Genomic DNA, 27,833 nt, shown 5'->3' on the forward strand with positions numbered 1-27,833 from the left:
TCAAAGCCGGTTTAACTTACATTTGACAACCATTATCAGTTCTGATACTGATGGTTTATCCTTTGTGTAGTTGTTTCTGCCTTCACATTTATATTTGCCTGCGTTTTCGAACGACGCATTTGATATGCTGTAAAGCAGCAAATTTCTGTTTTTTACTGTCGATATACTCTTGCCACGTGTATTATATATAGATAGAATCGAGGCTGGGTTAGCTTCTGCTGTACATTCTAATGAAACTTCATCTGTTTGGTTTACAATAAACGTTCCACTTGACTTCTTTTTTACAACAGTAAAATGTTTGATTTCTGAAGAAACTGAAACATATTATAATAAGTCAAGATAAACAAATTCATTTGTTGCCTCCCTAAATATGTTTAATACATTTTAATACATACACACCACGGTAGAAAAAGCTGTTAACGTAAAATCGTTTGCTTCTAATAAAAATGAGGCTTTAATATATTAAATGAAATATAAACTATTCAACTTTTAGATTTAGCATTGATAATAAGGATATTTTTTTTTACTTTTTCTGATGAATGGAAAATTAAAGTATGCTTACGTGTTACACAGTTTCAAATGTGATTTCAATGAAACGACTCACTTCTCTGTGAACGTGTACTCACTTCGATAGTTATATTTTAATAGATAGATAAAAGTGATAGTAACTGACAATTCACTCTGTGTAATCAATAAGATCTGGTTATAAGTGTTTTATTTGGACGTAAGTCTTGGTAAAAAGGAACCTTAAATAGTTCACATAATAAACTTGCGTTATTCACGCCCTTCCCACAAACATATAATAAAATTAAGTGATTTTGATTATTAACACAGTATACTTACAAAAAACATTTAGATGTATTGTTTTGTTTCTTAAAGTCAATGTTTCGTCACCAATTGTTGGAATGATTGTACTTCGTAAAGTGCATGTATATTTTGTGTCATCTGCTCTAGAAACATTAGTTATAATCAGTTGACTGTTCTTCCAATTCTTGTCATCACTTATTCTAGTCCATGACACACTATCTTCAGTTGGGTTTCCCTCCTGAACTCGACATATAACCTTAAGGTCTGATCCTTCCAGAGTACTTATGTCTTCTAGTGATGAAATGGTTGATGGATCTGCAACCGTGTTTTAAAAGACTTTGAAATGATATTAAAATTATAAACACATGCATGTTGACACATTTATGTTTTGAACAATTGCATTCCTCAACATTGAATATATTTGAAATATCTACGAAGAAAATATATATTTATTTCATACGTACACATTATGTCGAGAGACAAGCTGGAAACGTTCAATCCTTGTTCAGTGTCACCAAAAGTGCGTTTCATCAAGTTACTCGCATAACACGTGTAATTCCCGGCATCCTTTCGGCTAATATTGGTAAATTGACGTAAACGTCCTTGTATTTGATCATTGTGACTATCCCAGGTGTAGTTTGGGAGAGGTTTTCCTTCAGAGAAACAGGTCATATTGATATTGTCTGTTTCTCTTAATTGTATAGTCACTGCTGTTATGTTTAATTGTCTCGTTCCGTTCGAAATCGTGATCGTAGGAATGTATGGCGCATCTATGAATGTAATTATGAGCATTCACAGAAATATTTATATTATGTACTGACACTATTAACTAGTTTAATACTATCATTATGAGCATATAAAAAACAAAAACCTAAAATAAACACTGTTCTGTAATCAGTGTCTTTAAAATAAGTCGTTATGATATAAATAAAGAAAGTTTTTACTCACGCGTAAATGTTTTAATAAATAGGACACTTTTATAAACATGGTAATTTTTTTTGGTTTCTAACAAAATGTGTTTAAAGAAAGAAGAATTATGCAGACTTAGCTTAAAATAAACCTGTTAATTGGCGGTGATAGTTGAAAATTGAATTTTGTTGATATGACTGATTTAAAATATCACTTGTCTAAAAAACTTATTTTCACAATTAAATTTAAAGATATAAAATTGTGTTTGGATCAGTTCTTAAATACAAGTTTATATAATAAATGTATTATAATTATACATACGAAGAACCCTGATAAAAAATGAGGCAGATGTCGATACTGTTCGATTTTCACCGACTGTTTCCTCCATTATGTTCTTTACATGGCATGTTTTATTTGTGTCGGAAGTAATTGAAGTTATCTTTAAAATACTGTTGCCTTTATTACTGCCCCACTTGTAAGTAGGTAATGGATTTCCTGCTGCATTGCAATGTACTAAAAACGAATCTCCTTCTATAACGTCTATCATATTTTGAGTACTGACCTTTGTTCCATTACTGTATTCATATTTGAAATAAGGATTCCCAGGTGGATCTGATAAACACGATATTTCATATTATTGCCTTTATTTTCATGCGTGTACGCTTTTCATTTACAACTGGATACAACAATAATGTAAAATAGCTTTCTTGTAACATTCTTACATTTCTTTACAGATATGTTTAATCATTGTTTGGTCCAAATTTGTATCAACAAAGTCTTATTCTAATCAACATGATATTAAGGGAGAAAAGTTAGAATTTGTATGAATTAATGGTGCTTTATTAAGTTGAAATAATCTGTTAATAATCTCAGAATAAATGTATAAAGAAAGTGAGGTGTAACAAATGATACATACACAACACCTTTATTGTAACAGCAGATTCATTACGTCCAATTACGTGTGTACCATTTTGTCTAACCATTCGATTTGTCGCATTGCATTTAAACATCTTGTCTATCGTGCTGTTAATTGTTACATCCAGTATTTGTTCCACTTGGCTCAAATCAGCTGGGCCTGTCCATGTGTAGTTCGAGCGTGGGTTGCTTTTACTTTCGCATTTTACTTGCACGGTTTTGCTCAAAATAACGTTAATAACGTTTGAGACGGTTTTATTGCTGATGGTCATAGTTGGTTTGTTTGGAGGGTCTTAAAACATGTATGTCAAAATACTTTATATCGATTATTGATAGGATTTATCAATATATTACAAAGCAATCATGGAAAAATAAATAAATACAAACAATATTATAACTTTAAAGCAGTATACGTAATTATCTTTAGGATCTTTAACGTTTTGTTACTGACGAACGTCTACATTTAAAACGAAACCATCAATTTGTTATTTATCTTATATAATATGAAATATAAAACTTACAAAGAACATCAATTATTACAGTTGTATCTTGCGTAGTTCCAGACCAGGAATGATGTGAAATACAAAGACAAGATGACTGACCACGAAACCCAGACCATGTAACAGTGCTGGAAACTGTTTTGTCTTCAATGGTCATAGATGTTGGTTTACTGTTATAGCAATTCCATGTCAAATTAGCTAGTGGATTTCCGCCATGTGACGAACAAGACAGTTTGACAAACTCGGATTCTATAAGTGAATATTTTTCACCGTCTGTGAAACCCATTATTACAGGTTTCTCCGGGGGATCTTGAAATGTTTGATTAAATATTTTCGATAAAATATCAAAAGTTTAAAATTGATGAGAGTTATAAAAATGTCATTGATGTTTTGTAACTCCACTCAACAAATATTTTACTTCTGTACGTATAATTTCTTATTATAGACATTTTAAATACATTCCTTAAATTCTTTGAGATGTATCGCTGTTTTAACTTGACAGCACAAACTATTTAAATGAAATAACATTGGTACATTTATATCAAGATAAAGATGTTTTTATATTTTCATAACCAGTTTAATTATCTTTTTCAAACGAAACCTTTTCTACAAAGTGTACTAGATAAGAGTTATACAGCAAAATTGAGAAGACAAATAACATTTATGCCATGCTAAAACATTCTCATATGGCCAGTATTTTGAACTTTATAAACTGCTTACAGGACATGAATATTTATTTCTTTCAAAATAAATGTACGAAAACCTAATAGTGTCAAATGAAAAAAATGCAAAGACGTAATAACGCGAATAAAGGCGTTATTATGCGAATCAAAAGGCCTAATAACGCGAATAAAGGCGTTATAACGCGAATCAAAAGGCGTAATTACGCAAATCAAAAGGCTTAATAACGCGAAAAAAGGCGTAGAAACGCAAATAAAGGCGAAGTAACGCGAATAAAAGCGTTATAACGCGAATCAAAAGGCGTAATAACGCGAATAAAGGCGTAATAACGTGAATCAAAAGGCGTAATAACGCGAATAAAGGCGTTATAAATAACGCGAATTAAAAGGCGTAATAACGCCTTTATTTGCGTTATAACGCGAAACAAAAAGAGTAATAACGCAAATAAAGGCATTTAAATGCCAATTTAATACCATAATATACTAATCAAATGGCCGAGTAACGTGAGAAAGGAAGACCAATATTGATCTCAATTTATTGCTCAACATATAAACTCGTATAGAATAATATAATATACATTTACATTCCATTTGCGCAGTAATAGTCATAAACTTATGAAGACTCTTTAATATTTGCCAATATAAGGTGACTTGGTGCTGTATGGGTCCATTGGACTGGACGTAAATACAGTTACTCTAAATTCACATGTATCACATCATTGATTTTACACATGTCACTAAAGTAAACGAATTTCTTTTCTAATCTTATCTTTTCTCTTATCTTATATGTGCGTCATATGTTCAATTATCTTCGGATATATCCTGTTTGATTACCTTATAACCTCTAGTATCTTCTAATAATGTGAATGTCATTCCTTATTAAGCTATAGGTAATAGGCTATAGGTAACTAGATTTGGGAAAACGTAAGGTGTAAGTTAGTCGCATTAGGGTGATTATTGATATGTATGCTTAACTGGGGGGATAGTGTTTCAGTTAAGTCGCAATTAAAGGAGACATTACCTTCTTTAGTTGGGTGATAGTTAACCTCTAATCTGACGAAAGCATTTCCTAAATAAAATATTAAAAAATCAGACTGTGGCCTTAGGACGTATCCGTACAGAATTGAAAATAAAACGTAGGTCTTGATCGATTCATGTAGATCAACTTTGTTCTTCCTATCGTACATTACTAGGTCACTTTTTGGAATTTATATGGTATTAAATTAGTGTTATAACGCCTTTTGTTTTGCGTTATTACGCCTTTTGGTTCGCGTTATAACGCCAATAAAGGCGTTATTACGCCTTTTAATTCGCGTTATAACGCCTTTATTTGCGTTATAACGCCTTTCAATTCGCATTATAACGCCTTTGATTCGCATTATCACGCCTTTTGTTTCGCGTAATTACACACTGAAATTCGCGTTAAAACGCGAATAAAAGCGTTATTACGCCTTTCGATTCCCGTTATAACGCCTTATTCGCGTTATAACGCCTTTGAGTCGCGTTATGACGCGTTTTGTTTCGCGTTATAACGCCAATAAAGGCGTTAATACTCCTTTTGATTCGCGTAATTACGACTTTTGTTTCGCGTTATAACGCTAATAAAGGCGTTGCTACGCCTTTTGTTTCGCGTTTTAACGCCCTTTGATTTTCGTTATTACGCCTTTTGATTCGCGTTATAGAGCCTTTATTCTCGTTATTACGCCTTTTGATTCGCGTTATAACGCCTTTATTCGGATAAGTACGTCTTTTGATTCGCGTAGAGATACTTTCATCCTAATGTGACTTACGTATACCTTATGTTTTTCCAAATCTTGTTACCTATAGCCAATTACTTATAGCGTAATTAGGAACGACATTCACAGAATTAAAAATTACAACAGATTATTTATTAGTTATAAAGATTGTTGGCAGGTTATATGGCCCTGTATAAACGGCTGTTTGTAAAAACAACCCGAGCCGTCAGGCAAGGGTTATATTGCAAACAGCCGTTTATATACGGCCATATAACTTGTCAACAATCTTTATAACGAATTTATAATACAGCAAACATCATTTTTTAGAGAAAAAAGTAATATTTCTTCATGAATCGACAACAGCCGTGTATATAAAACTATATAAACGTCACGATTATCCAATGAAAAGCGACCTTACAAACGTGCAGTATTATAAAAGTAATTATAAAGGACATATCCGTAGATAATTGAACATATGACGCACACATAAAATAAGATAAGATATAAGAAAAAAAGAAATTCATTTATAATAGTTACATGTGTAAAATCAATGATGTGAATTCAGAGTAACTGTATTGACATATAACCCAATGGACCTTTAAGTCTCCAAGTCACCTTATATTGACAAATATCAAAGAGTCTTCATCAGTTTATTCTAAATGATTTGCATTATTACTGCGCAAATGGAATGATAGTTATTGTAAATGTATATTTTATGTAGAGTTTGGTTTGAGAAAAAATCATGACCAACTCTGACTGGGTGTTCAATATTTATTTTGATGATGTGTAAATGAAACCTATAAAATAAATAAACAATTATAAATACATGAAATACAAAACACAAATTAAAATACAAATTCAATATCAATATCATTTCAACATTTCACATTTCAAATAATTCCAACTACTTAATTCATACATTTCATTACATTTATTCTAAGTAATTTAAAGTAAAACATATCTTACCAGGTGCAACTGGCTGACCTCTATTATATAAAATTATAACTATTAAATCCGTTCTATAAAGAACAAACGTAAAGTTAATTTATATAAAGACAGTATTTATTAATGTTCTATGAAGAACTACTGCAGTTAACTCTACAATGCAAAGTTTGAAAATGATTTCTTAGAAAAGGAATGTAGATTGCCCATGCATAAAATGATATGAAATCACTCTCATCCAATCATTCTTACTTAACAAATATACAAGATATTTATTGGACATCACTTAACAACACAGGACATAACAAGGACATAACAAGAGACAGTTCACTGAGCATAGTAACTCACAACAAGAACAAGACATTTCCCATAATTTTTATAATGATGAATGAAAATGATGTCATGTGATTATGCCTGAATGAATGAAAATGTACAGTTAGTTATTCATTACAGTGATTACAACTGTGTTTGTAAATATAGGATGAGTAAATAGATAGGCAGTAAATTGACCTTATCTACACACTCCCCCACTAGATTTAAATGGCACCGACATTTCCTTAATGATGAAAATAAAATAATCACACATCAACTTATATCAATGTTAATGTATACTGGAGATGTTAAGATCAAGGGAGATAACAATAGATATAAATTGTCAATGGGTTATTTGAGTTGTTTCCCTTGTATTAATATAGACTATGGAAATGATCAGTGAATGTTTAAATGAAATGAAATTTAAGTTAACATGGAATGAAATGAAGTTCAGGTGAAATGGTTATGCATGAATAAGAGCTTATAGTTTGCAAACAAACACAAAATAAAATTTATTTCAAAGAAAACTTTATTTATTTATTTTAAAGTGATTGAATTAGTTTTGAAATGTTGAATGAAAATTTTATCTAAAATTAAAAAATAAAATAATTGATTAATAGATTAATATCTATTTGTTGAAATGAATAATTTCCCAACATTAAAAATAAAATGATTTATGAATGTTGTATTATCACTTTACAAAAACCTATAACGGTGAAAGTGAAATAGGATATATTTATCAATCCCTATAAATGGGAAAATGCAAGAAATCAGAAGAGAAATTCTGACAAAAAAAACAAATACGCAACAAAAAAAAGGAAAATGATTGAAATATTTTGCAATTATTCAATCAATCTGAATTTGCGTAGACAAAAAAATAATTATCTATCCATAGTGCATTGAAATAATAGTCTGGGTTTTAAGTTTAAAACAACACAATGTTTAATAAGCAAAGGTGTCAGACAACTAAATTTATCCGATTGGCAACAGAAACATTCAGGTCAACACCAAAATTTCCAAGGCTAACAATATTGGCTTATTTGGCAATGCTTGATAAAATGAATTTGACACAGTTGAAACCATTGACCCTGTATCTATAAGACCATGAGTATTTACATGATGAAAAACAATAGGGGCAATATTTGAATCTCCAACAATTCTATTCAGGAAACTATGTTGGCCTTGATAATTTCCCTCCTCTGTACGGCCAGTTACAGAGGTGGTTGATAGTTTGGGTGTACAGATGAATTGAAGTGAAATCTGTTTTGTTGCTGTTTGTTCTGATACCTGTTACTCTTTCTCTGAAATGTATTATTATTTTGATACTGTTTATTGGGTTGAACAGTAGCTTGTGGTTGTACAAAGGAAGGTGGTTGGTTAAATGAGGGTGGTAGGGGTTGAGGTGGCTGATTGAACAAGTGTTGAGAGGGTAAAGGTCTGTTAGAAGCTGACATAGAGTCTAGACGTTCAATAATAGTATTTCGTGAATTTCTTATCACAGGCTGATTGGATGTTGCTAATCTTGGAATTTAACCTCTTTTCTTGGTCTTCCATTTCACTCTTAACATCAAAAGTTTGTAAATTGGCACGAGCTTTCACTTTGGTATTGTTAGTTAAAGAAAGTTCCTTGTCTAACATCTCGGAGAAAATTGTCATAGTTTACAGCAGTGTCCAATTTATGACGAGTGTTAGTTTTGAGAGTTTTTGACAATAAGCCTGACCAAAACCGTTCACAAAGTAATTCATTACGGCCTGATCTGGGTATATGTCCACCTTCAAAAGCTTGTTCAAGGGTTATCTCTAACCTACAGCCAAAAGAAGTGACAGACTCATTTGGACGTTGAGAACAATTAAAGAATTCCCGCATAGTAATTCCTTGACGGGCAGGTTCACCAAAGTTAAACTCAAGTTTCTGAAAAATAGAATCAATAGAAACAGAATCGCCTAAAGAAACTACAAGTCGCATCGCTGTGTCTCTAAGGGAAGTCTTTATGGCCTGTAATACCTGGTGTTTAGGAATAAAAGAGTCTCTCATAAGACAACGTACTTCATGACGCCATTCATAAAAGGAGATCACACCCATAGCCAAGGGCTCATCACCAGATAAAAATGGAATCTTTGGTGGCTTTGAAACAATGGCAAGAGTGCTTGGAGAAGTGAAGGAAAAATGACTAGGTGTGTTAGATGGAACAAGCAAAGGGTTGGTAACAAGGGGTGGAATTTTGGGTTTTGTACCTCCATATTCACCAATCTTAATAGGGGTGAAAGTGTATTTGGTGGAGAGTATTTTCAGCATATCTTCTTCTGAAAGAGAAGTTTTTGTTTCACCTGTGGCACCTAAAGTTTCATCCGTTGAGACATTTTTCCATCTTTAAGCAATGATGTAGGATGTAAAATTAATGATCAAGGAAGGTGTATTGTAACAAAAATGCTGAATTAAAACATAAAAATGCAGCATAAAAAATTGCACCTAAAATGTATAAGTTAAACTTATATCTGCCTCACTCACAAAATAAGATGCACTGAAAGTATTCTTTTTGAGTTCTAGATCAATGCACTTATTTATAAATAAAAATAAAAATAATATACTTTGACCTGTCTGAAATATTTAGTCAAAACATACCAGAGTTAGAAAAGCATTGAATAAGCATGGAATCCTTTACATTTTACACTTAGGTGATTTATGAAAGTAGTACCTGACTGATAACTGGGGAAACAAAATACCTGTTAATATTAAAAATCAATCAACTGTATCGAAATATGTATTTATGCAACAGGTTATTGCTAAAACTGAAAAACTTTCTGTTAAAATTTTTTTTTCACAAGTATCTCAACAAATGAGCTAAACAGGACAGACTGAGAAATTTAATAATGTTGCAGGGGTGTTCAAAAATATAATTTATTGAAACTATGGATTGCTGCAATTGAATCAAATGAAACCAGCAATAACTTGAGAATCTTGATAATTTGTGTATTTTCAGTCAAATTTCCCTCAACACTGGAGAATAGACTGAAATTTCACAGTACTAAATAATGAAAAATGAAGGGTGGAGGATGAATATACACACTATGTACACAATAAAATACTTACATATAACACAATATCACTCACAAACATGTACACATGAAATTGGGCAATAAGAATTTTAATTGGCAGTGGAAACACAAATTTATCTAGCAATTCTTAATATCAACACAATAAACAACACCCTAAAGTTTTATTGTTATTTTTTTTTTACCACAAAGTCATAATTACGCAAATGATCTTTTATATATAACCTTAATTGTTTACTAGCACTATGAAACAAAGATTTATATGTGAATTCTTTGTGAAATATACCAACAAGTAAATATTATCAAGACATGTACCTGTATAATTCTCAAATGTAAGTCACTATTCAAATCTAAGTAAGAATGACTTTTAAAGAAAATAAATCTATACCTAATCTGAGCTTTCTTAATAGAAAAAATGATAATTGTATGTCAACAATATTAAACTTTAATGCTGTACCTAAGATTTAAAAATTCTAAAAAATGAAAATGTCAAACTTCAGTAATTATATATACTACTCTTTATTCAACAAAAATAATGACTTGTCTAAATGAATAAGTGCTTTTTTTTATAATAATTTAGAAATAAATTCAATAGAATGCACTTATATATATCAAATTGAATGATAAAAGTCTAAAGTTTAATTACCTCAATTTTTTTTTGTAAATAAACCAAATCACATATTGAAAGAGATGAGCAAAATAGTGCGTCTTCAGAAAAAATACAAAATAAACACAAAAGTACTTACATATATGTCCAATTCAATTATCCAATAAACACAATTATTAAAACACTTTTAAAATATATTAACACGTACAAAATATCACAAAAACACAGTTTATGTCCGAAAATCCTCCTTTTTACATGTATCCTTCCACACGTAAATATAAGAAAGTCACTGTTTGTAATGTTGGACGCAGTAAACAGCTGTCATGGGCCCAGAGAAAAAATAGAAGGGGAAATTGCACTATGGAATTGGGGATATATCTATAATGTAGAAGGCCTGGAAACTGAAGGGGAACACTTCAGCTCCCGACTTCCGCAGGAAGGGTTGCCGGCGCTGTCTTAGGTGTGTCTGTTTTAAAAATCACCACATGTAGTACAGTAGAACTGCCCTTACTGTAGAATAAGCTGATGGCCCTGGTTTTCTTGGTTACATCATTCCTCATCGGGGAGCCATTTTGTAGAGTATGGTTTGTGTAAAATTCATGACCAACTCTGACTGGGTGTTCAATGTTTATTTTGATGATGTGTAAATGAAACCTATAAAATGAATAAACAATTATAAATGCATGAAATACAAAAACACACATTAAAATACAAATTCAATATCAATATCATTTCAACATTTCACATTTCAAATAATTCCAACCATTTAATCCATACATTTCATCACATTTATTTTAAGTAATTTAAAGTAAAACATATCTTACCAGGTGCAACTGGCTGACCTCTATTATATAAAATTATAACTATCAAATCCGTTTTATAAAGAACAAACGTAAAGTTAATTTATATAAAGACAATATTTATTAATGTTCTATGAAGAAATACTGTAGTTAACTCTACAATGCAAAGTTTGAAAATGATTTCTTAGAAAAGGAATGTAGATTGCCCATGCATAAAATGATATGAAATCACTCTCATCCAATCACATTCTTACTTAACAAATATACAAGATATTTATTGGACATCACTTAACAACACAGGACATAACAAGGACATAACAAGAGACAGTTCACTGAGCATAGTAACTCACAACAAGAACAAGACATTACCCATAACTCTTATAATGATGAATGGAGATGATGTCATGTGATTATGCCTGAATGAATGAAAATGTACTGTTAGTTATTCACAACAGTGATTAAAACTGTGTTTGTAAATATAGGATGAGTAAATAGATAGGCAGTAAATTGACCTTATCTACATTTATTATTCTATACGAGTTTATATCTTGAGCAATAAATTCAGATCAATATTGTTCTTCCTTTCTCACGTTACAAGCCATTCGATAAGTATTAATATGGTATAAAATTGGCATTATAATGCGTTTTAATTTGCGTTATTCCGCCTTTTGTTTCGCGTTACTACGCCTTTATTCGCGTTACTACGCCTTTTGATTTTCGTTATTACGCCTTTTTGTTCGCGTTACTACGCCTTTCTTTGCATTACTACGCCTTTTGATTTGCGTAATAACGCCTTTGTTTCGCGTTATAACGCAAATAAAAGCGATATTACGTCTTTTGATTCGCGTTAATACGCCTTTATTTGCGTTATTACGCCTTTTGACTCGCGTTATAACGCCTTTATTCGCGTTAAAATGCCTTTTCATTCGCGTTTCAACGCTTTTAATCGCGTAACTTCGCCTTAATTTGCGTTTCTACGCCTTTGTTTTCGCTTTATTACGCCTTTTGATTTGCGTAATTAAGCCTTTTGATTCGCGTTATAACGCCTTTATTTGCGTAATGACGCCTTTGTATTTTTATTTTTTTTATTTTATTTGACACTATTAGGCTTTCGTATAAATGCTTTGAATGAGTAAACAGATTGTTTTCGATCGGCAAAATTGGAAAGTGTTGATTCAACAATCTTTAAGAAATTTAGTAAATACAATTTGTCTGTTACAGTACAAAAGGAAATATGTTTTGGTCTTTTTGATTGCTAAATAATACCTAATCCTTCATAATAAGGTCATAATGACATACTTAGGACCAATGAATTTCGAGAATTGAATATATTAGTTTCCCGTTATGTACGCCTCATTCCCGACGTCACATTTATTGATTGTTGTGACCCCTATCTTTTTATCAAAATCAATTATTAATGAAAACGGCAAATGTCGGAATACAGTGATTTTGTAAATTGAATGTAGAAAACAAATGACGTTTAACGAACACAACTATCTCAACAAAAAAGCTCCCAATTGTAAAAGCTTTACTTTAAAAAGAATAGCCTTATTTTGACTATATCAATGAAAAACAAATTTATCATTTCTTTCAAAGAAGACTTACAAGCAACATTCAAAGTCAATCTGTTGCTATAAACTGCTCTGGTTTCGTCGTCTGTCCACGCTTCACAACTCAACATCCAGTTGTTTATCGATCTATTTGGGTAAAATTGTAAGGTATTTTCGACAGCTATAAGTCCATCCCCGCTATCACTGAGTATCTGTGTTGACGAATTTACAGTTATCTTTTGTTTTACAACTGTATAAGATTCATGGAGATACCAACCTACTCGTGGTTGTGGTCGACCAGGTGATGTCTTACACTTGATTGTTTGTCGGGAATGCTCTTTTATGTAACTAGAACTTGGTCCAGAAAGTACTACATTTTCAACAGGAACTGAAATATATTAAAAATGTGAAACAATCATAACACAGAGAATTACAAATGCATACATTGTATATACATGCAATATATGATAAAAAATATTTTAGAGGTCATTCGAAAATTAAGAAACGAGGCAACGACATTTTATGAAGCATTTTTCTGTGATGTCAAGTACTCATAAATCTGCAGTCTACTCCATAAAGCATATAAACGAGATAGGAATTAATAACTTACGGGCTTATATGCTATCAAATTCAATTAATATAATATCGAGAGCCAAAACTATTATATTTTTATTGAATCATTTGCAAAGACTTACAAATAAGCATACCTCGAAATTCAATATGTGTCACAAAGAACGTCGAGTCTTGCCCTTATACAAAAATGCATTAAACCCAATCAGTTAACATACCGTTTCTTCAAATTTTAGTATTTTTATTTTCATTAAAAAACAAACTTCGCAAAACAGGTTGTAACTGCAATATCCCAAAAGTTATTTGGATATGAGAATTGTGGTTGTATTTTTTTTGCCTTTTTTATAATAAATGAATAGTCCCAAACGGCCATCATTTCGGGAATTGTCTTCTATCAATAATATATTTTAACCATTTATGTGTTGCCTCTACAGAGTAGTGGCGACATATAGGGATAACTTCTCCGTCCTCTGTCTGTCTCTCTGTCCAAGCGTCCGTCACAAAACTTGTCCAGAGTACTTCTCAAAAACTACTAAAGCAATTTTATCCAAATTTTACAGGAATGATCAGTTCCAAGTCTTGCTATTCATATCGTCGGTATTTTCTTGTTCATTGATTTTTGTCAGAGTTATGGTCCTTGAAAGACTTTTATTTTTAAGTATGTCTGAACTACTCCTAATATACCACTTTAGTAATTGCAATGAAACTATAAAGGATTGATTTGTAGCTAAAGTTTAGAAAATTATCTCTATTTAGACCAATAACTGGACTGCACAAGTGGCCTTAATAGTGAACTGATCCTTGGAATGAATAAACCATTTTAGAGCTTATACAGTCCAACTTATCAAAGTGTGTATGTACTCATGTCTCATATTACACTGGTTTTCCGATTGACACCGTTTCTTTTATTTAATTTTGGAATACCTTATGGTCCTTCAATACAACAATTCTTTTTTGTGTTGCCAGCTACACACAGAAGAACTTTGTCCGGACTTCTCTTTAGAAACTACTTTAACCATTTCATCAAAACTTTACAGGAATGATAAGTACCAAGTCTTGTTCTGCATGTTTCGGCATTGTTTGGTTCACTTATTTTTGTCAGAGAAATGGTGCTTGAATGATTTTTTCCGGACTATTTCTCTTATACCAATAATGCAATTGCATTGCTACTTTACAGGATTGAGTGTTAGCTCAAGTACTTGCGCATATTACACAAATTTCTGCTTGAATGATTTTGGCCGAATTATGAACATTGAATAAAAATGTGTTAATAAATGCGTACGGACTACTCCTATTATATCAATAATGCATTTTCAATGAAACTTTTTATTTGATTTAATCATATTTTATTGCTTGAAACATGTACATGTAACATAGAGATTACATTAATACTAAACAGAATACAATAAATACGAACAAGGAAACATGTATGTTAACAGTTTGAAGCAAATGGGTTGGGCCACAAGTTTTACCAACATTAATGAAGGCCCTTCCCAGGCAAGTTTAAATAACAAAATGTTCATTATAAAGATATAAAACTTGTTTACGTAATTAATGTGTTAGGCGAAGAAACAAGAAAATATATGTTTTTTGCGCATCATCAGAGTAATATTTACAGTTTGCTTCTATATATATCTATATTGATATAAAAGTATTTAGATGACAATATTATGAGAAAAAAAACAACAACAAAAATTGATATGAGGTTTAAATATCATGAAATAGAAAAAAAAATACACATTCTAAAAACATCCAAACTTCTGTTCACCTTTCCTCTGAAAAAAATAAAACAGGTTTCGCCTCCATTTCCGTTACTGGACCAGCATTAAAAATAGAAACACGGAGTTATATTTAATTATCATTAAGATATATTAAGTTCTAAAACGATTCGTATTCTTTATATATTTTTGAACATGCCCAAAAATAATGTCATTATCTTCAGGCGACAAGTTATCAATTCCAAGCAGCAGTTTCTTTACCTTTAAAGGATGATATGGGCGGGTATTAATGAATAATTGATGGCGCTGTTGATGAAATAACGGACATTTGAAAAAATAGTGTTCTGCATCCTCTATGGTATATCCACAGTCACATTTTTGATTATCACGTAAGTGGTTGTAAAATAAGTCGGAGTTTAGGTTACTACATTTATTACGTATTCTTGCATGATGGACCTGTGAAAATCTTTCACCAGAAATGAAGAATGGGGGAACTATTGGGGGTTTAATTTTTCTTTTAGATTACGTTTAAAAGCTGATAATGAGTCTACAGTACGAGAATGAGTGTCCAAATTGTTCCAAAGTTTGATAGATGAAGGTATTGTAGATTTAGCATAGATTTCAAGCCGGCGTGCCATAGTAGCATAGTCAGAATTGTTTCTCAAATTGTATGTATTTGCTTCTAAAACGGTATTTGGAAAAAGTTCAGACAGATAACAGGGTAATTCTCCACGGCTATATTTATATACCAAAATTAATTTCTGCATGTTTCTTCTGCCTGATAATGAAACCCACCCTATTTCTTTTAGTAAACGTTCTATTGATACAGATCTTGTTAAGCCAGTTACAATTCGTGCAGCGTCATACTGAATTTTGTCTAAAAGATCTTTTTCATAAAATGTGCAGCTATCCCAAACAATCGATGCATATTCAATAATTGGTCTAAGATAAGATATATATATTTGATTCAAAGTTTTCCGTTTAAGCTTAAACTTTAACATACGCATAGATCCTAAAACTTTTGTGGCGGAAGATGCTATATTTGTAATATGTTCATGCCATGAACCATCTTTACTAAATGTAATACCCAAGTGTTTATGGTTGTCAACAAACGTTAAGCGTGTATTATCAAAGAAACGTGTAGGTACGTTCACGTTTTGTCTATTAAGAGAGAGAAATAATACTTCTGTTTTAGTCGGATTAAATTTAACAAGCCATTGTTTTGCCCATTTTGATAATATATTGAGGTCGTCATTTAATGTCGATTCGATATGATTAATATTATTGGAACTAACTGATAATGAACTATCGTCGGCAAATAAACGTGTTACACTAGACAGAGAATCTGCAATGTCGTTCACGTAAATAAGAAAAAGTAGAGGTCCAAGTACTGAGCCCTGTGGCACGCCGGCATTAATAGTTCTTTCCTCAGAAAAAGTAGATCCAACGAATACTTTTTTGTTTTCGACTTATTAAGTAACTAGACATCCATTTAAGAATATTGTCTGTAATTCCATATTGTTTTAATTTGAAAATCAAACCCTTATGCCATACACGATCAAAGGCTTTACTAATATCACAAAAAACGATGCAAGTCGATTTCTTGTCATCAAACGCTTTGCAAATTTGATTGTAAATGTCAATTAATTGATACACTATAGAATGTCCAGGTAGGAAACCTGAGTGATTTTTATAGATTAGATTATTTTCATGAAAATAGTTATAGATATACAAAATGTACTTAAACATAATTCGTTCCATAACTTTACCTATACAACTAATAAGTGAAACTGGTCGATAAGTTGACGGCATTGAGCTATCACCCTTTTTAAATAAGGGCATAACATTTGCAGTTTTCCAGCTATCTGGGTACATATTAAGATTGACAGACATGTTGAATAATATTTTTAGGGGTTCACAAATAGTAAAACGAGTCTCCTTTAACATACGATGGCTTATTTCATCAGGTCCACTTGCCTTATTAATAATAAGATTTGAAAGAACGTCAATAATATCTTGATTGGTAATGCAGAAACTATTGAGCTGTTTATTCGTCTTATATACTAGCGGTGGTAAAGAGGTATTAGAGTCATCAATAGTTGAAATAGATACGAAAAAATCATTAAGTGTATCGGCCTTGTCTTTATCAGAAAAGGCTAGGGAATTATCATCTTTTATTAATGGGGGCATACATTTACAATTTGGGGAATTTTCTTTGACTAATAATTTAACCAGTTTCCAATATTGACGCGGATTCGTTGAACTACAATCACTCAAAGTAAATTCGATATTATTAAATGAAACTTTTCAACTGATCTGTAGCTCAAGTGCTTGTGCATATTACTTACATAATTTGGCCGAGTTATGGTCCATGAAAAAAGAGGCGAGTTTATAGACCGTTATATACAGCAACTGCGAGTTCATTTACGAGAAAACAAAATTTAAAGCAGTTCAAATATTTCTGGTTCGCCGGTGCCGTGGTTGATAATTATGATTATATTTTTTTTTCTGTAAATCACTGCGATATGATTATAAATTATATCAATATACATATATTTAAGCGTGATGTTCACATTATAGCTCCCTTCTATTTAAGTTTCACCAATATTATATCTTTAAATATTTAGATAAACATAGTACCAGTCTATCTATTGTTGTTGTGTTTTTTCCCTTATGTTATAAGTAAAAATAATCAATGAATTGTATTTAACACATGTTTTTATTATTGCGTGGAATATCAAAAGTTAATACTCTTTTCATAAACAGTGTTTATGAATAAGTTACTCAAATTTGATTATTAATTGCAGGTCAGCAACTACCAGACCATATATATACTTACTGACTTTTAATTGTTACTTTTGTTTGTTTGTACTCCTATATGTTTTTTAGTAGCTTATATGAACCATTTGATGTATCAGCAAAAATCCCACAAATGAATTCTTAATGCCTAATTCTATTCATAATATGTAATTTTAACTTTGTTTTCTTATATTTTCAAACATAAAAAGAACACTTGACTCGTGAACACCACTTGTTAAAATTTTCGATCTTGGTAGCACAATAATAGAAATATTGTATCTAGCGTCCAATCTGTAAAACATATTTCGAATGCAGAAATATTGTCTACGTATTACTGGTTGTAAGTGATATAAATAGACATATTAAATAATCTTTATTCAATTATAAAGATCCTGTATGTTGTGAGTAGTGGTTAACCACACTCAGTGAATTATATATAGATATGTATATAATTATGCCAATAAAACAATTTTCAAACATCAAATAATATGTAAAATATGTACTGCAAATATTTGTGCATATTAATATATGTAATCATTTAAATATATGCATTCATTACTTATATGAACATTTGACTCAAAATTTATAGAAAATCAACTTCTAATTACAACGTTCAAAGAACACAGTTTTAATATAACCAAGCAGCATAGCATATTCGGATTTGTTTAACCATGTTGAACAAAACAAAAAGTGAAATAGGGCAAGGTTTGACCAAAGAATGGAATAATGAGTGGCGTACCAATAAACAATTTAATAGAAAATTCATAGGAAACTTAGCAAGAACATTTGAGAATGTTACATAATGATATTTAGATAAAATGGATAAGGAAGATGAAAATCGGTAAGTCTTGGGTATCGGGAAAGAAAGTAGTTCACATACACAGCAAATAAAAATGTGTTCATGAAAAAATTGGAGAAAGCGTGACACAACATTACATTTATTTGTTTTTGCCTTTGTCTGATTGTATTTTGTTTGTTTGTTTTAATGCTGAATTAACACGTTTTGTTATGTTTCGGCAGTAAGGCAATTAAGCGATTTCCCTGTATAACTTACCGCTAAGACTCACTATCCTAGATCAGTTGTCACTTAAAAATTTTGCTCACTCAATGATCGAATCAGCGGTCCTAAATTATAAATCCGACGCTCTAATTTTGAACTGAGTAGGCGGAGTCATATAAAATAATAGATATAACAATACAAAAGACATGACATACGTTTGAGGGAACACAATTTGAGTTATTTATGGAAATGTCAACATCAAAAGTTAAACTGAATACTGAGATGATAGTTACTAAAACTTACCTTTTGCTAATATTCTAACAGTATTACTTATTTTAGTATGACCAAAACACATCCATGGTATATTAAGATCTCTTTGTTGTACACGTAATATAGTTACGGTAAAAGATGTATTAGATGGACATCCAACTCTGTAAATGTTGTCATTGGCGAAGATATCACTACCACTACAAATGCCATTTTGATGTCTTACTATAGTTGGTGTAGATTCGTTATTTATATTCCACTTCGTCCCTGCGATATTGTTGTAACCGATATACGTGCAGGTTAACGTAAGGGCCTCGTTTATATCGGCGTAAGCTTTGGTCGGAGTTAGAACAATGCTTTGACATGATACACCTGTAATGAAATGGATTATTAGTTAGTTTAGTTTACGCGTACATTATATTTTTGTATTCGTTAGAATAACTTCATGTTTATGGCATTATTGTGGGAAAGTCTGAACACACCATCTTTAAATTTCGACTGTTACATGTTTATTTCATACATGCGGGAGACTGGTTTTTACTAAAAGTGTTTTTATAATGTATCAAAAAGATTTTTTTATGACAGAAAGTGAGTATATAATAAGCTATAAAGCTTTTTAGCTGTAGTTGTTTGACTGTCAGAAAGTGTTATACAATTGTCTAGAATGCAAAAGCAATCTGTGTGCAAAAGCGCTTATAAACCATAGCATATTGCTGAAGAGATTTGTAAAATAAGAATTAAAAAGCGGAAACAAATAACAATGTAATGTATTGTTCATGCAAAATGTGTTCATAAGATAAATCAGATGCAGCTCTACTAAAAAGATACAAAACAAATTGTATATCAATTATATAGATTATTTTACTTACCCTGAATGAAACACAGAGCAAACAAACTTAAATGAAATTTCCAGTTCTGCATTTCCAAAAGTAAGTATACTACTACTTGGAGATATTAAGTAACCTGAAAACAAGTATTATGTATAATTTTACATGGTTACAAGGAGTCATAACAAAGTTTCATTCAGCATTTAGATTTTCAGCTTGGATGTAGTGCTGTTCAAGTTATCAATAATTTATTAGTTATACATCACGGTTTTTATCACCAAAGAATGGCCATCTGACAAATTATAACTATCGAAGAACAACATTAGATAGCTATAGTGTCATGATTCTGTCATCCAATAATCATTAGCAAATTACTCATAACCCGAATTGAAGTCAGATACATGAAATTCAGATGAAAAAGGCATTGTTGACCTAGATTTTTCAGAGTTATTTTCCCTACAAATAAGTTGAAGATATTTCGAAAACCGAGGTCGGTGAACCTCACATGTTCGCTATAACTATTGATTTTGTTAATTCTTTACTTTATCTTTTGTATCAAAATTGAGCTTAATCATAGCATGTCATATGGAACACAGCTGCTACATCATATAAAGACAAACAGAAGAACTGACTTTCAAACATGTATTAATTGTAACAAAACGTCAAATAAACGAAACCTGCTGCTGACAGTTTCTGCATGCTAACAAAACATTTTTTATAAAGATAAATATAATATTTATAAAGCGAAATATCATATAATGTTATATGAGATTTTAGAGACTCCTTCTCCTGCGAGTACTCCATCCGCTTATTCATATTACAGATAAATTTATTTATAAAGTTGTTTCAGATCAATCTTGCGTAAAATGTTAATAATGAAAAGATATTAATACTATGCAGTGAGTGTTATATACTATGAGTTTCTATTTGTAAAAATTAGACAGACTTAAACATTTTATTCGTCGTCGTGAAGCGGGAGAAGTTTGTCTGTCCTAATTATGTTCGCCCGGACTATATCTTTAATACATACTGATAAAAGGTGCAGTATTCTATCTTTTTTAATTTTTTAATTTAATTGCTTATACGATCAGCAAATTTGACAACAATGAATACAATTTAAAGGGATTTATATAAAAATAAATGAGAGAAAGACAATATTGTGTGCAAGAACTATAACTCTATTGTCAGTCCTATTTCCATGATTTCCTTTATAATCTTTCAATTTTTGTCTCCGCTTAGTTTCCATGATATATCTATGTTCTTTTTGCAATAATTCCATGATTTTACTGTATCCGAGACCCAGAGAGAAATAGTCTATAATTAATAATAGAAACCCGGTTTACAATCTCATGGATTATGAGTATGAAATAGACAGCAAATTCAACTCGAAACAATAAAAACATTGACAGTATACAGTGTAAGCTGTACAATTTTAAAAGTCATTATAACAGATGAAGGTTTAAATCATTTCAAAATTTTAGATTGCAAGCACTGTGTAAATATCATGGCATTACCACGATGAGACCTAATGGTGTATTATATTAAATTATTTTCATCAATTTCATATATTTCACGTTTTTAAAGAATAAAAATAACTCAAATATGTTAAGTTCAAATCAATTCATTGTGGTGGCACGACAGGGTAGTTACGATTATGAATACAACTGGGTCAATTTTTAGAAGTGCTCAACAAACAGTGCCAAAATAATTTTCTCTGTTCTCTAACACAATGTGATATACAAAGTTTACGTATTTCAATCCAATTTCTAAATGCATTTTCATAATCATTTTGATGTATACTGTTCAAACACTTGAAAATAGGCAACCGAGACTTTTTACGCGTTATTTTCTTCAAGCAAAGGTTTCTTTGAGCCTCAGAAACAGAAAAATCACAAGGGGTAAAATCTGGCGAATTAGGAGGGTGAGGAAGCTCAACAACCTTTTCGTGTTTCAGATATGCTTTTACAATGGCCGCTTTGTGTCATGCAACAGAGAGCAGTTGCTGCTCGACGGTATTTGAAACATTTCTTTATTTTATGAAAGACCTTGCCTTTATAAAACTAGGAATTTACAAATTTACGCTTGTTACGGGGATTTGAATAGCAATACCTTGATTGTAAAAGTAAATTACATAATTATATAACTTTTTGACGCTCATGGTGAGTTTTGCTTTGCAAAGTCTTTGACTTTCTTTGGTTGCCCATATTTTGTTAAGTTTATTTCGTTTGGGCTTATAAAAGTGAACCCTAGTCGCATCGCCAGTTATGATATTTGCGAAAGACTGGAAACTATTTCAACAATTGTTTAGAGATTCTCACAAGAGCACGATTTTTCCTTTTTTGTATGGAGGGTATCCATCTGGCACTTATCCGTCTCATTTTTAAATCACGTCTAAAAATTGTATGAGCGGCTCCTACAGAGATACAAACGCATTTAGCTGTTTACTTAGTTAAAAAAGTTTGCATCAGTAGCAATCAAATCCTTTTTACACTACTTTTGGCGAAGTTGGAATTTTCGGACGGTGTGCATGAGATGCATGTTTAACTAAATCCACACCACTTTAAAGTAATTAAACCACCGTGTGACAGATAAAAAAGAACGCTCATTGTTCCCATAAAAACGACATATTTCATTAAATATGGTTTTCGCCTGTATACCAAGAACACAGCGATTCTTGATATAGGACCGTATTCGGTCAGTGAAAGGAGGCTTATTCCCATAGATTTTAGCTTTAGTATACATGAGTAGATAGCGTTAATCGAGCTATTGTCAAAGCTAGACTGAACTGATATACACATATATTGTATCAATTCAGAGGTTACACAACCATCTATGCGATATATGTACATAGTTAAAAGCGTGATATTGGCCTATTTGCATTCATATATGAACACCTCTCGTAACGCGCCGGACTATTAATCAAATGGTTGGTTGCCACATGGTTTCAACCTAATTTATGCCGAACAAATCCAGTGACGTCACGAAATGGAGTCGGCGACAAACTCAGATCGTGGGAAATAATCAGAAAATGTTGAATTATTCCTACATAGCTACGCGATTAAAAAAAGTTATCGCTGGTATTTGATACATTTGTGTATTGTTTATCAAAATGGCCCGATAGATTATTTTGATCCGTTGTTTTGTTGATTTGTTCGGCGTAAAAAATGTTGGGGAGGGGAAAAGGCGTTTCAGTCCTTGTGCTTATTTATGCTGTATAAGGGGTATATTTAGGATATTATCATTAATATTGATAGAATTTCAAGTTCCTGTGGATTTTTCTATTATTCTCTATGTAAATACAATTATTCAGTTAATTATATATAATTAATCTAATATAAGGTTAAAACGTAAACATTGCCCCTTAAGGAGGTCATAAAGGTCATATATATTTTTATATCTCAAAGCATGTCTCTGAATGAATTTGATACTGAAGATATGAAAGAACTTTACTGTGTTATGCAATACGGTCTTAAATGTATATTTTACATCACACTCATGAATTGATGGCCCATTTGTTTATACAATGTATGTACACATGACATTATTTGTCACAGTCTGAAGCATTGGCTTGGACAAGTCATGTTTTTTTCGGATTTTTTTACTGCCGAAGAATGTGCAAAGGTTTTGCTGGTATGAAAAATTACAACGATCAAAGGGCAGATAGAAATAAATTTTTAAAGACAAATTGTGACAAAACCTCATTTGTGAACAATAGAGCTAATGTTTGTTCCCTTAATAGAAAATATTCATGCATTGTTTACACTGTAGAAGCCCACACACTTGGCTTCGGGTTTGCAAATGAAGAAAGTAGTTTAATTCTATACAAAGCTAACCCGACAAAAACATTGCGGATGGCGTGCTCCGTAGGCGTCCCAATTTTTTTTCTTTCAGTTCATTATCCTTTGGTATTAAATTTTACGTTTTGAATGGCTTATGGCAGGCGGTGTTCAGGGAAAAATGATCAAATCTAGTAAATTGTATATGTCGCTATCCAGGAACGACAATAAAAATACAGGTAGGTAGGGGTATTTAAACCTGTGATTTGTAGTTGAATTAGGGTTGTTTGGCTTTGAGATTCCTCAGGAGGCATTCCTATGGATTTTAGGGTTTTTTATTCCGCTGCGGAACAATAAGACTTTGAGCGTATCATTCTATGATCCCATTTGACTTTGAACCTCGGTTGATCAAAGCTAAAGGTAGTTTGAGCATTGGAAATATAATAACAAAATCAACTATTACGCTTTCATGTTCAAATCCAACAAGAACCAGCTGAAACCCAATTCAAAACCTGGTAAATATTTAAAGCTTTTGGCAGACAGGTTATACGTTTGAGCAGAAAATGTCCTTAGCGTTAATAAGCGCGGCTTGTTTTATAACAAGTCAGGTTTGGACTATTAGGAGTGACTTAAAATCAACATTATTTATCCCAACACTATCCAAGATCACAAGCCAAATTTAACGGTCTGTAAATACCAACAGGTCTATTTGTCAATATATTAGGACGATAAATGCAGAAAAAGCATTTAGATTTGGGTTAAGTGGTGAAGTAGTTGTGGTAAGAACTGATAAGCAGTAATACCAGTCTCTGATAACTCTCCTACAACTCTTCCCATTGTTTATGCTCCTGAATCTATAAGGGAAATTAAATAGGTTTTGTAGTGGAAGCTCGCTCTCAGATTAAATAATGTTGCCTTTAATACTCAGTGTTTTGGGGACTTAAGTTCTGCTTTGTGGAATTGGTGGTAATGGTAGTTATAGGAAGGGCTATGTCCCGGTACGTAATAGTGGAAGAATAGTTTAAGGGATGCTTAGCCTCTAACCATTTAAATAATGTTGGGATTAAGTATAACTGTAGGAAAAGCGATGCCTGAATTACATAGTGGTGTAGTGAATCATTACCTGTAAAAACAAATCACTCTAATGTAACACAGCTTATGGGTAGTAGCCATAATCAGACTTTGTGCGAATTACTTAAAAAAAATAAGCTATTAAGTCACAATTATTTCTTATTCTTTAACAATTACAATGGATTTCTCTACTCTTCTGCAGGGATTGACCAAATAAAAATATTTTTACATGGGCAATCATGATTAATTCTGATAACTTTCTATTGTCTCATTTTGAAATCGCAAAGGCCTAGCTATAACGTGTTATATTAAGAATTTGGAAAATATTTGGATGAAACAAACTTTGCAAATATGAAATGGATGTGCATGTTGTAGCTTATCTGTTTGGCTGACATCACAGTAGAACAGTTTGAGCGTAATCGTTGTGTCGGCTTCAAGTAAAGGTTAATGTTATTTAAAAAAAAAAAAAAAAAAACATTATTTATTTTCTTTGCAATGTTGGGCGTATTACCACTTCCAATTCAGATCTGATACTTTGCACCATGAAATTATGGACAGAAAACTCGGCAATTATAAAAAACACACCCATATCAGAAAGGTCTGCCTTTATTATATTCAGACATTCTGACTGATCCAATGCCATTTTGTTATTTATAAAATTGTCAATAGAGTTTTCACAATGGTCTTGTTATTGATTGAGCTGGATTAAAATACTTGAGTCCTTTGACTTTATAACAATGCCATTATGCATCATAAAAACACAGCTTTTCCCTAATATTGGTGCTTATTGGTCAATAAATAAAATTGGTAAATCTCTTGATATGGCCTTTTAATTTGGATCAAATATTATGTTCTAGATGCAGTTCAGCTGGTAAATATGTAGATGTTTATTCAGATGATGCAAGAGTCCCAAGAAGAAGGGCCATTCACTGTCATTTGACTTTGAACCAGTACTCGTATATGCATTTTCGGATAGTGTCGTTTGAAAGTAATAAGAAAACCATAAGTAAATCAAAATTAATGTAAACTTAAGTTTTTTCCCTCCTTTCTGTGCATTGTATCATCAGTCTGTTTTAGTTATATAAGTACTTTTGGTTTTCAATTTCTAATGACAATATTAATCCTCCTACTAAATATACACCTGATGATAGCCTCAACCCTTCTCCTCAAACCAGGCATAAATGAAATTTTAAATCGTATTTGGGTAATTATTTTGGTAATGGTACGAACCACATGTAGTCAGTCTTCAACAACTGGAACAAGCTCTGCACCAAGAATGACAAAATCTAACTCAAAATTGCATTAGGCGCGTTACTAGTAGTATGAAGAGGAGGGTTGAGGCTATCAGCCGGGCATGTGGCGGTTACACACGTTATTAAAAGTTTGGCTGCAAATTTCATTTGAGGTAACGTAATCGTCAACATTCCCCAAAATATCCAACAGTAAATGTTTTGTAAACACTTCAACACCATACTTATAAACATTTACATTTTTTGATAAAAAAATACACATTTGCTTAATGTACTTCCATAATATGGTTAAGAATAGACTAAACTCACAAATCTACTGGTTTATGATTCCTAAGTCGGTATCGCAACTTTTCTAATTACTATTTCTTAGCTCACTTAACTCGTCATTTCATGACAGTGCTTTCAACAATCACAACTAATATCAAATTTCAGGGGAAGGCTTAATTTATTTCCATTTGTATACTCCTGAATTTCAATATCGCCATAGGTGAATTGCATTGGAAAGCTCCGAAGAGTAAAATTAAACTATTAAGAAATTTCTCAGGTGGTTATTAAAGTTTTAAAACCTTGTTGGAAGAAATATCGGCATTTACTGCTGTGCAAATGCAAGAGAAAGGAGTCCAAAAGGCCACTCTTGATGCTTGCATAAAGTGCCAGACAAAATACTTGAAAGCTCTATCTAGCAGATAGGGCTGGGAAGAGTGTAGTGGTCGCTGCGTAAATCCTAAATATAGTGATGGTTCAAAGGAGTAGGGACTTTCTAGAATTTCTATCTCTTACATTCTATTCTCTTATGTTTAAATGCCATAAAATATTCAGTATTATCTATATAACTTCCCATGTAGTGGCCTATAGAAAATATCCGCCATCTTAGATTTTTCAGCCATATAGGATTGTTCTTTTTGTTAAATTCTGTTTTGATGTCTAATTTGTATTTACCTTTACATGCCTTGTGACGAATTTCAGGCTTTTCCTATGTTTAAGTTTTATTTGATATTATGTTATATCATTTATTTCCGATAAAGAAATATTGCGGCCATTTTAGTGATCACTTTAAATGGCCATTTAAATGGTCAAGACCAAGTTTTTCAGTTTGGTATCTACCTTTTTCGGATTCAGCATACCCTAAATAGGTAAAATGTACAAAGAATAAATTGTACTACAAAATGCCTCTAGCATCGAATAGAGGGCCAAATTCTCAAAATCAGTCCTGTCTACACTAACGGTTTTCAATATGTCAATATTGCCGACAAGACGGTACTTTTAATTTCGTTGGATTTTGTTTAATCTCTAAGTTAGTTTCTTGTCAAAATTGTGATGATGTTAATGAACAGTGATGACATTCTTTCATTTATATCATCATTACAATTATCTTCAATAATACATGTAATATAAACGCACAAAATATACCAATGACTATACCTATAATTCCACATGCAAATGGCATATGTTGTTAAATGAAAACATGAAATTAATATCAAAAAATAACTATATAAACAAATTATTTCATTCAGATTGTGTTTTCACCATAACAAATCTAATTTTTTTAGATAAACACAAATGACCTACAGTACCTTTGTCTAAATACATCCATTAAGCACTGTAGATTTACTGTAACATACCGACGGTTCTGTGAGGGAAGTGTTACAACAAACACCCTAATCATCTAAAAACACCGGTAAACTTTTACTTCAGAAGTAATATGTGTATAATTTAGAGTGCAGTTTTGTTTTCATACCAAAG

The 27,833-nt window shown here is 31.8% G+C and overlaps 1 protein-coding gene across 1 annotated transcript; it reads right to left on the minus strand.

The window, feature by feature from the left end:
- Nucleotides 1–27,722, minus strand: LOC132738016 (carcinoembryonic antigen-related cell adhesion molecule 5-like). Its single transcript, XM_060725431.1, has 10 exons — nucleotides 27,665–27,722; nucleotides 20,036–20,129; nucleotides 19,203–19,538; nucleotides 12,868–13,200; nucleotides 3,153–3,440; nucleotides 2,633–2,923; nucleotides 2,038–2,328; nucleotides 1,272–1,577; nucleotides 844–1,122; nucleotides 1–314 (listed from the first exon to the last, which is right to left on the minus strand). Exons 2-10 carry the CDS (start codon nucleotides 20,085–20,087, stop codon nucleotides 1–3), a joined length of 2,490 nt encoding a protein of 829 aa, XP_060581414.1. The 5' UTR covers nucleotides 20,088–20,129; nucleotides 27,665–27,722.
- Nucleotides 27,723–27,833: the final 111 nt, after the last annotated feature.

The sequence above is a fragment of the Ruditapes philippinarum genome, unplaced genomic scaffold, assembly GCF_026571515.1.
Source record: "Ruditapes philippinarum isolate M1 unplaced genomic scaffold, ASM2657151v2 ctg8719_1_1_1_1, whole genome shotgun sequence".
Taxonomy (NCBI): domain Eukaryota; kingdom Metazoa; phylum Mollusca; class Bivalvia; order Venerida; family Veneridae; genus Ruditapes; species Ruditapes philippinarum.